We start from the raw sequence: 11895 nt of genomic DNA, 5'->3' as shown, positions 1-11895 counted from the left end.
CTTACTCCTTACAGAGTTTCCACAACCGTCATTACCATAGTCCAATGTCTAGGTTCGGGATAGTGGGTATGTAAGGGGAAGGTATTAGGCACCCCTTACGCCTGGTCTAACCTCGTTGATTCGAGTGTCAATCCTCTACTAATGTTTCTAGAAGTCTTGTTTATTATTCTTTTATTAAACTTTATCCTAAAAAATGCAATTCTAATCCTACACACGCAAGTAATTCACAAAATGGTTGTTGTTTACACATAATTTTCATGCACAAGTAATTCCTATCTATGGGGTTGCTAATTATTTAAATTATATTTACCAGATGACTAAAATTAATTTATTATTAAGAATTTAATTTACAAACAAATTCAATTTCAAATAACCCTACGTTTCTATTTAACCTAATTAATTAATTTTCATCAAGTTACCCTAAGGATAATTGAACTAAATTAATTATGTATATGTGTAATTTATTCTAATATCACATAAGGCCCAAACAATCATAACCTAATAAAGATTTCTAACATGCAAATTTATTTTACAATTACTAAGTATTAAATTAAGTTTATTTTACATGTCAATGTTAGTTTAATTTACAAACAAGATTAATTTTAATTTACAAAGCATTTATTTAAATTAATTACATGCAAACGTCAGTTAAATTAAAAACAAAGTTAATTTTAATTTACCAAATAAAATCCTATTATCACTACAATTTCATGCCAATGGTTATTCTAGGAGTTTAGGGCTACTTACTTGTTGGTAAATGCAGTTGCCATTGGGGCAAGCTACTCTTAAAAAAAGGTCCTCTCTTCTAGTATGGCAATGATATCCCTGGCTTACTCCTGTTTATCTTCATATAAGCTCCACGCAAATGCCCTCTTTTGTACTTACCTTAGGGATACTTATCAATTTTGTTTGTAATTAAAAAGTAAAGAAACTAAAGAAAATAAAAGAAATAAGAAAATATTAATAATAATTTACATTGGATTCTAACTATAGTCTCCTAAAGGGTTAAGATTCCTAATGAGTTACAACTACCTAATGGTCTAAGTCTTCTAACATGATCCAAACATTTCATAACACTTCTTGAATTAAAAGAACACAGAAAAATAGATCAAATATCAATTAAAACCCAAGAAAATACAAGAACATGCATAAATATACAATTTTCAAATTCTGGCAGATTGATGGTAGCAAGAAATCCGATTTTTTAAAAATAGTTAGACATGCCGAAAAATCATAAAAACATTACAGAAGATAGCCTACATATCATACAAGATCATAAAATTTATAAATCAAACAAAACTCTAGCCGAATGATCTACATAAATCGTAACTTTTCTAAGTGACAGAATCATACTACTTTTTTGTAAAATTCATAACTCATTAATTACAACAGATATGAATGCAAAACTAATTGGAAAAGGTTTATAAGATTCTGAAATTAATTTTAGACACTAGATTTACACAAAAATATTAAGAAACAAGGGAGATGTGAGCTTCACAAGACGAGTATATAGCAAATCAGATTTTACAGTAACCCTAACTTTAAACAGCCATAACTTATAAAATATTAAAGTTTTTTTAGTGATTCTTAAGCCTAAAATTAATAGAATTTCATGTAGAATATGAATATAATTTTTACAAATTTTTTACAGATTCAGAAAATAAAGAAAAATAATAAAAATATGAGAGATAGAAAACTGAACATGTGCATAGTTGTGTATCCCCTCAAATTAAACATGATTACATAATCTATATAAACATATAAAATAAATTAAAAATAAGGAACATAGAATTAAATATTACATGGCATAGATCTTGAAAAGAAAATAAAAGAACTAACCTTTAAGAAATATCGCTAGAAAGAAAGAAGAATTAAAAGAATTTTGGCTATTCTTTTCTTTAATTTTTTTTCCTTTTTTTTATTTTTTTTGTCTTCTCCTCCTCCCTTTTCTTTTTCTCTTTTTTTTTCTTTTCCCCCCTTTTTTATTTTTTATCAGCGGGGTATTTATAGGGTTTTGGAAGAGAGGTGTGATAAGGTTTGGAGTCCTAGCATGATAAAGTTCAGATAACTTAAACAACTAGAATTGCAGAATTTGGGTTGGGTGAGACTGAAATATGGATGAGGTGTTTCAACCAATGGGAAGTGAAGGAAAGGGGAAGGCACCAATAGGATGTGAGGAAGAGGTGTGGTAGGGTTTAAAGTCCTAGTGTGATAAGGTTCAGATAATTTAAACAATTGGGATCGAGGAATTTGGGTGAGACTGGGATATGGGTGAGGTGTTCCAACCAATAGGAAGAGAGGGATAGAGAAAAAGATATTTTCTTATTTTAATTTTCAAAAAATAAATTAAATAGATCTTATTTAAAATTCCTAACTAGACTTTCTTAGGCTCATGGGGTCCAATTAAACTTAATTAGGTACATTTAAAAATTATCCATATTAAATTTAAATAAAATAAAATTTTATTTAAATTTAATTAAATTAGCGTTCCAAAAAAAATATATTATTTTTTTTAATATCATGTCACAGAATTAATAATTTAGCTCAATGTCTTTAATTATATCTTACAGTCATATAATTTTTTATCATCGAGTTTCTCACAGTCTCAATATACATACTCATCATAAAATAAAGGTCTATAATTATTTAAATAGAAATATATTAATCGTTGATGGAAAATATTAATGGATACAGTACTCGCTTTCTTTATATTTAATTAATTGAGATTTTAAGGTAACATTTTTTTTTTATTTGCTAGATTTAATAGCTATTATAATTATCACAACTGCAAATCAACAAAGTCAACGTTTCATACTCCCCCAGTCAATGTCATATTTATAAGCATAAAAAGATTTGACCTTTTCTCTTTTCTCCTTGCCATTGACTAGAAGTCTTCTGTTGCTCAGTGCCGACATTCTGTAGTACTGAATTTAAATTCTAAATTTTTTAATTTCAAAATAATTTTAAATTTAATATTATTATATTATGTAACGGGAAAATCTAAATAGTTTAGATATGTGATGATGTACTATACTATTTTATTTAGCCAACGAAAAGTTTTAGAATAAATAAATGATTAAAAATAAATGATACCTTATTTATAATTTTTTTAAGTAACTTTTAATTTATAGGCAAAATGGAATATTATTTTAAATATTATTTCACTCATTGCTAAGTCATGTTTCTTTTTTATTTTTTGCGCATTAATTTAGTATATAATGGATAAAAGACTAAAAGTTTAGTCTTAAACTTTTGGTCAACTTGTAGACAATTAATCTCAAAAATAAGTTTATTAGGTTGAAATGATTGTTATTTCAAATTAAATGAATTTGTTTTTGTCTGTAAATAAATAGTGATGAGTTTATTTTTATGGAGTAGTGGAAGCTATGGAAAATTTTGAATGCCTATGCATGATTTAGAAGAAAAAGACATGGATAACCAACTTAAAATAAAGAAAGATAACAAACACTAAAACATTGAGCATTTATTCAATATAATAATTGTATAAATAATAAATATATCTTATAATTGATTATAATAAATCTCATAAATGATTATAAATGATTTTTTTTTATAATAAAATGAAACACACGCACACATGAGAGTATAAGAGTTACTGTACCAACACTCACATTCAGACAATTGCTAACTGGAAGGAGTCTTAACACATGCCTATAAATCCACATACTACGTCCACAACCGATGTGGGAGCCCGAAAGCTCATAAACGATTAAGATTAATGGTTTGTACATAAATAGTTATATTTTAAAATTTTTCTAAAATAAGATCATTGGGTGTTGACCTTGTAATAAAAATACAACACAATGGAATATATTATGAGTGCACGTGCATGATTGAGAAGAGGAGACAAGGAGAACTAGAGACAACACCAAAACAAGAGCATTCATTAGTGACCTTTTGTAAAAAGCACAACACAATAAATAACATACTTTCTCACAATCTTTCCCTCCATTCATTTATCGATTCAAATCTGAAACCTTTTAATAGAGGCTTCCATTCAGGGAAACTTGTGTAAAACTGGTTCATCATGAAGTTAAAACACCAATATATAACGAGACCTACATATAAAATAAGTGAGTGAGGCCTGCTTTATATACTATGCTTTGAGAAGTCCACGTTTCTAGAACTGCAAAAAGATATCCATGCAGGATTCAACGCTGTCTCTATACTTGACCAGAAATACTCAATCCTCCATAGATATATCATCTAGAAGATAATCCTCCTCCTCCTCCTCCTTTTTCTCATCGAGCTCCATGGAATCATCAATCACTTGCTTGCCATTGTTCTTTTCCTCTGCCACCTTACTGCTGCTGCTTTCTGCTCCATCTGGCTTATATCCTTCCGTCCTTTTATTCTCTGTAATCTGCATTTGTGTATAGTTGGATAATGGGAAGTTAGTTTTGGCTTTGGTTCCACGGAATCCGATTGCAGCCGTGTCGTAAGCAGTAGCTGCCTCCTCCGCCGTGCGAAAAGTACCCAGCCACACACGAGTTGCTCTCCATGGATCCCGGATCTCCGCCGCCCATTTCCCCCACGGCCTCTGCCTAACTCCTCTGTATTTATTCTTCTTCGTTCTTTTACTCTTTCTTGCACCTTTTCCCTCTCCACCGGATTCTTGTTCTTGGTTAGAATCGAAGTAGTTGCAGCCGAGACAATCCACAGAATCCATATTACAAACGGCACAAGTGGAAGCAGAATCCTGGAGGATTGGCGTTATGTTGTTGCCACTAGAGGATGTCGTGCCACCTGAGATAACGTGTTGGAGAGCTGAAACTATGATGGAGTGTTCTTCATCTCTGGTTAAGAATGCTTTCGAAACATCCATTCTATTTCCTGAGTTAGGCAGACTGTTTCAGCCCTTTGATTGTTTTTCTCTTCTCCAGAAGGAAGGAAGAAAGCCAGCGATAAATATACGTATGGAGAGGGAAGTCCGCTGGTTCAGACACGGTTGACTGGGCCAGAACGGAAAGCTGGCATCTCGTACGTATTAATTGTTGGGGAAAAGTGATTTTCAGTGAGGTTAGCACTTACGCAGGGTCACTGTCACTTGCACTTTTTAGAAAAAGGGCATATCAAGAGATTAATTTAATAAATATATAAATATATATTAATAATTTAAGAGAAAAATAAGGGTGAATTGACTCTTCTATTATTAAAGTGAATCTATTGCCTTTAAAAATATATTAAAAAATAAATCAATAATTCCGCCAAAATTATAACATGAATAAAACTAATACATGAGATAATAAATTAAATAAAAATAATCATACTCTAAAATATATTATTTTTATAATATATATAAAATTAAATTTTATAAAATTCATTATTATTTATTTTATTACTTTATAATTAATTTATAATATGAAATAATTGAATTAGCATATAATTTCTTCAGTATAATATGTTGAATATGTTGCTATATATATATATATATATATATATATATATATAATAATCATAAAAAATTTTTAAGTGTTAAAATACTTTTCTAAAAAAATTTATAAAAAATATATATATGAATCTCAATGTACTTACTAGAATTAGGACAACAACAAAAGTTTGACTTAACATAATAACCTTTATTATCGCAATAATATATTTGTGGCGAAGTAATATGAATTGCAATTTGCATCATTTTAATTGAAAATTTTAAATTGATTAAAATGCATATAAAATTAATCTGAATTATGAAAATGATATAATTGTAAATTAAAAAAAAAAATCCTTTTCATTTATTAAATTAATAAGAGCTTAATAGAAAATATATTACGGACACAAAAATTAAACTAAAAGGAATCAATTGAAATATGTGATTTATAAAAGTAAGGGTACGACCATAAATAGTTCAAATTCATATGAGGATGAGTTTGTCAATTATTAAATTAAATATTTACATATAAATTTATGCACTAGATAAACACACTTTAATTAATTCTATACACATTTCGATACAAATATTTAATATAACGATTGTTAATCTCGTTTTCATATGAGTTTGAGTTTTTATTATATGCATCCTAAAAATAATATGCATTAAATAAATGGACTTGACTTGGTGTACATAAATTTGTATGAAAAAAATGTACAAATGAGGGCAATTAACAAATTGAAAGAACTTTTTAGATGTGTAATGTCTATTAAGCTTTTTGTGAAATTTTAAGATTTAAATTTTAAATTTGCAAATTCTCTTTTTTTTTTTATTATTGATCATCCCATCAAACACCGCTAGCTCTTTAATCTATCATCTCGCACCAGTTATTCAACCAATTAAAGACCATCTCACTATCCTTTTAACCAATTATAGCCTACAATTACACTAATCAATAATGAACTATCTCAACCTCTAACTCCATAACTCTTCTCAAGCATTTTCTTTATGTATTCTGATTTTTTTAATCAAATTTAAAATTTCCATCTCATACTTCAAGTTCTACAACAATGAGAGGCGATCTTATTTTCAAAAAGGGAAGAAAAAAGGAAAATATTATGTTGTCGACCGAAGAGTTCAAAAATCAAAATTGAATCAAATCGAATCACATTTCTAAATTAATTTGATTTGGTCAATTGTTTTGGCTTTAACCGAATAATGTCATCCCTATTTAATTGATTATAATATAATTAATCATAGTAACTTGATTATGATATAATTAATTAGGTGAGCTGATTTTCACAAAAGGGAAGGAAAAAAGAAAAAAGAAAATATTATATTATCTCCAAAACTAAATTGAATAAACCGAAAAACTGAACTGAACTAAATTTCTGCAGAAACCAAACAGAATTTTTGAGTTAATTCAGTTAGATCGGTTATTTTGGTTTGAACTGAATAATGCTCAACACTATCTAATTGATTAATTTATAAAATTAATTATGATGTAATTGATCATAGTTACTTGATTTATAATCCAATTGGTTATGATTCACTTGATTAATTTATAAAATACCCAATAGTACTTTATTATGATCTAATTGATCACAATAACTTGATTTAAAATCTAATTGATTAATAGTTATTTGATCAATTAATCTAATTGTTAGTAGTTATTTGATTCATTAATCTAATTGATTATGATACAATTGATCATAGTTACTTAATTTTTTATATAATTGATTATATGATCTATTTGAATAATTGATACAATACTTGATAGAACTTGATTATGATGTAATTGATTATAGGTACTTGATTTATTATCTAATTGATTATGATCTACTTGATTAATTGATAAAGTACCTAATAATACTTTACTATGATCTAATTAATTATAGTGATTTGATTTAAGATCTAATTGATTAATAGTTGCTTGATTAATTGTTCTAGTTATTAATAGTTATTTGACTAATTGATCTAATTAATTATGATGTAATTAATCATAGTTACTTGATTTATCATCTAGTTGATTAATAGTTGCTTGATTAATTAATCTAGTTGTTAATAGTTACTTGATTATTAATCGATCTAATTGATTATAGTTACTTGATTTATGATTTAATTAATTAGGTGATCCGATTTTTATAAGAGGAAATAAAAAAGAAAAATATTGTATTGTCTCCAAAATTGAATCCAATAAACTGAAAAATTCAAAAATAATAATTGAACCAAATCAAATTTTTACAAAAACTAAATCGAATTTCTAAATTAATTTGGTTTGATCAGTTATTTCAATCTAAATCGAATAATGCTCACCCCTATTTAATTGATTAATTGATTATGATGTAATTGATTATAGTTACTTGATTTATGATCCAATTAATTATAATCTACTCGATTAACTGATAAAATAATCCGATTGTACTTGATTATAATGTAATTGACATAGTTACTTAATTTATGATCTAATTGATTATGATTAGAGTTGGCAACATTATGGTACCCGCGAAAATCACTCTACTCGAACCCGAACCCGATTAATATTCTCAAAACCCTAACCCTTCTCAAACCTGATTAAAACTTATTCTCAACTATCCGAACCCGTCCCAAACCTGATTGTTATTACCCGAAAAATATCCGAACCCGTTTAATTTTATATATTTAATTAATAATCTATATAAAAAATTATTTTTATTAATAATTTATATTTTAAATTTTTAATAATTTCATAAAATATTTCAATTTTATTTTATATAAAATAAAATATATAAAAATTTATAAATATTATTAAAATATATATTTTTTATATTTAATTAAATATTTATATAAACGGATTCGCGTAACGGATACTCAACATATAAAACCCGAACCCGACTCGTACCCGTCACTGGTATTAAATTCCAAATATAAACCCGACCCAAACCCAATTATATACTACCCAAACCCGAACTATTAAGGTTCGGTCGGATCGAGTACTCGCAAAAACCCAACCCGTTGTCATCCCTAATTATGATCTACTTGATTAATTGATAAAATAATTTATTATAGTTACTTGATTTATGATCTAGTTAATTAGGCAAGCTGATTTTCACGAGAGGGATGAAAAAAATATTATTTTGTCTCCAAAACCAAACAAAAAAAAAATTCAAAAGAAATTGAATCGAATCGAATTTCTATATAAACTGAACTGAATTTTCGAATTAATTCAGTTTTGTTAATTATTTCAATATAAATCAAATAATAAAAATCCTAACTAATTGATCAATTGATTATAATGTAATTAATTATAGTTACTTGATTTATAATCTAATTGATTATGATCTATTTTTTTATAAAATAACAATTATACTTAATTATAATGTAATTGATCTTAGTTATTTGATCTATGATCTAATTGATTATAATCTACTTAATTAATTGATAAAATACCTAATAGTACTTAATTATGATAGAATTAATCATAATTACTTAATTTATGATCTAATTAATTATATTCTATTTGATTAATTTTTGAAATACACTATAATACTTGATTATGATATAATTAAATATAGCTACTTTATTTATGATTTAATTGATTATGCTTTACTTGATTAATTGATAAATATCTAGTAGTAGTTGATTATGATGTAATTGATCATAATTACTTGATTTATAATCTAACTGATTATTATCTACTTGATTAATTGATAAAATAACAAATAATACTTAAATATGGTGTAATTGATCATAATTACTTGATTTATTTTTTAATTGATCATGATCTACTTGATTAATTTATAAAATAATATGATTATACTTTATTATGATGCAGTTGACCATGATTACTAGATTTATAATATAGTTAATTATGATCTGCTTGATTAATTGATAAAATACTTTATATTACTTTGTTATGATGTAATTGATTATTGTAATTTGATTAATTGATAAAATGCATTATTGTACTTAATTATGATGTAATTGATCATAATTACTTGATTTATGATCTAATTATTTGTGATTTACTTGATTAATTAATAAAATATGAGATAGTACTTGATTATGATGTAATTGATCATAATTATTTGATCTATAATCTACTTGATTAATTATTAAAATATCTTATAATACTTAATTATGGTGTAATTGATCATAGTTACTTGATTTATAATCTAGTTAATTATGATCTACTTAACTAATTGATAAAATGCTTGATTAGAAATTGATTAAAATTTAATTGATCATAGTTATTTGATTTTTTATTTGATTGATTGTGATTTTTAATTGATAAAATGCCCGATAATACTTGATTATGATATAATTGATCATAATTATTTGATTTAAGATCTAATTGATTAATAGTTGCTTAAGTAATAGTTACTTGATCAATTGATCTAACTAATTATAATATAATTGATCATAGTTATTTGATTAATTAATATAATCGATTATGATTTAATTGATTATAGTTTTTTGATTTATGATCTAATTAGTTCATAGGTTACTCGGTCGGTTCGGACAGGTCAACTCTAATTTGCTAAATAAAGGGTTTGAATTTTGAACTGAACCGATCAAAGTAGATCAGTCATTATTCTAGTTCCCGATTAAACCGATCTGACCGGTCTAGTCCGGTTTGATTATACTAACACTATATGAAATCAATTGTGATTGGTTAAATTTATTGGTATGGTTAGACATGGTTGATTGAATTTTTAATGGCTATGATTGGTTGAGAGATTAGTGGGATCTATTGATCGTTGAAGATTGGTGATATGTGATTAGTTAAAAAAATTATGAGAATTGATTGATTAAAGATTTAGGGCCTATTTGGTTTAACTGTTGAATACAACTGATAGCTGTTAGCTGATAGCTAATGATAATTGTTTTATGTTAAGTGTTTAGTAAAATTATATTTAGCCGTTGCTGTTGATATGTGAAATGATTAATAATGGTATATATCATATAGTTTATTTAATTTTTAAATAAATATAAAATTATAAATTTATTACATTATATTATTTATTTTATTATTAAATTAAATATATAATTATTAAATTAATATATTATATTATCTAAATAAATATATAATTATTAATCTATTATATTATATCATTTATTTTATTCTTGAAATAAGAAAATAATTATTTTTTAAGATAATTATTTTTTAAGATAATTAAATAATTTTAAAATATAGATAACATAATAAAATAATTATTATTGTTAATAGAAAAATTTATAATTAATTTTAAGTTTTTAGATATAAATAAATATTTTATATTTTATGTTATTAATAAAACATATTTTAACAAAGTTAAAATACGTTAATTAAAATGTTAAAATTACAAATAAAAAATAAAAACGTTAATAATATTAATTTTCAAATTAAATAAAAAAAGATAATATGGTCAAAATAAAAAAAAGACAAAATCAGTTATCAGCTGATGAGAAACAGCTCTAAAAATAGAGCTGATACAAACTGCAGCTGATGGGTATGATATCAGTTGCCCATCAGCTATCCACTCTATTTTTTTAAGCTTACCAAACATTATAATTTACCTATTTGGGTGTCCATTAGCTATCAGCTGCACCCAACAGGTAAACTAAACGTCCTCTTAGTGGTAATGATTGGTTAAAAGAATTGTGAGAGTTTATTGGTGAAAAAAAAGGAGGGTAATAATTAGTTGAATTTTGGAGGGAAAATGAATTAATTTGGAGCCTAAATAGTATGAGGGTAAATAAGACATTCTACCTCATTTGTCCATTTTTTTTAAAAAATTTTTTATACACAAACTCTTTTCCTAAATAAATATAAGATGACAGGAAAATTTATTACAAAAAGTCAATAAGTATTACAATTAAATTTATTCTTGTCTATTTCTTATTAACTAAAATTTATTCATAGAAAACAGTAAAATAAAATTAATGGATAAGAAAAACTAATAGCCTGTTTTGTAGAAAGTAGAGATAAAAAAAAGAAAAGCAAGTGAAATATATATATAAAAAAAAAAGTAAAATTCTTAAAGAAAGGAAAACTATTTTTCATACAAATTTTTTTCTACAAGGAAAGGAAAGGAAAATAAGTGATTTACCTATGTTTTCGTGTTTTGATGAAAAGAAAAGTGAGGAGAGAAATTTTTATATTTTTACCATTATGCCTATAGGAAAAAAAAAAATGGTACAAAGGGAAACTAGAAAAATTAACATATTTTTTCTCTTTTTTCCTCTCAATTTGGGTGAAAAACAAAATGACACAAAATCCAAACCAATTATTACAATTCTTTTCATTTCCCCTTTTCCTTTTTAGAAAACAAGGGAATTAAATATTTAATTTGTCCTTCTTATTTTTGTCTTCCAAGGCAATTGCTTTTTTTTTTTTTTTTCTCTTCACCTACCATGCATTTTCCTCTAAAAATTTGAGTTTTTTTTTTTTTCTTTTTTAGAAGAGGATTTGTTTTTCACCATTGACATTGTTCTTTCACTAAAGCAATAAGAAATTTAGAATTTTTTTTTATTGTAAAATTACT

The 11895-nt window shown here is 25.6% G+C and overlaps 1 protein-coding gene across 1 annotated transcript; it reads right to left on the bottom strand.

The window, feature by feature from the left end:
- Positions 1 to 3868: 3868 nt before the first annotated feature.
- LOC110646849 (ethylene-responsive transcription factor ERF109-like) lies at positions 3869 to 4885 on the bottom strand. Its single transcript, XM_021800423.2, has one exon. The coding sequence runs from the start codon at positions 4844 to 4846 to the stop codon at positions 4205 to 4207; it is 642 nt and encodes a 213-aa protein (XP_021656115.2). The 5' UTR covers positions 4847 to 4885; the 3' UTR covers positions 3869 to 4204.
- Positions 4886 to 11895: the final 7010 nt, after the last annotated feature.

This window comes from Hevea brasiliensis, chromosome 10, assembly GCF_030052815.1.
Source record: "Hevea brasiliensis isolate MT/VB/25A 57/8 chromosome 10, ASM3005281v1, whole genome shotgun sequence".
NCBI classification, from domain to species: Eukaryota; Viridiplantae; Streptophyta; class Magnoliopsida; order Malpighiales; family Euphorbiaceae; genus Hevea; species Hevea brasiliensis.
The sequence above is the reverse complement of the archived record's forward strand: the minus strand, read 5'-3'. Positions and strand labels throughout refer to the sequence as shown.

Coding starts and splice junctions, on each gene's coding strand:
- LOC110646849 (XM_021800423.2), bottom strand. CDS start 4,846: ATGGATGTTTCGAAAGCATTCTTAACCAGAGATGAAGAACACTCCATC.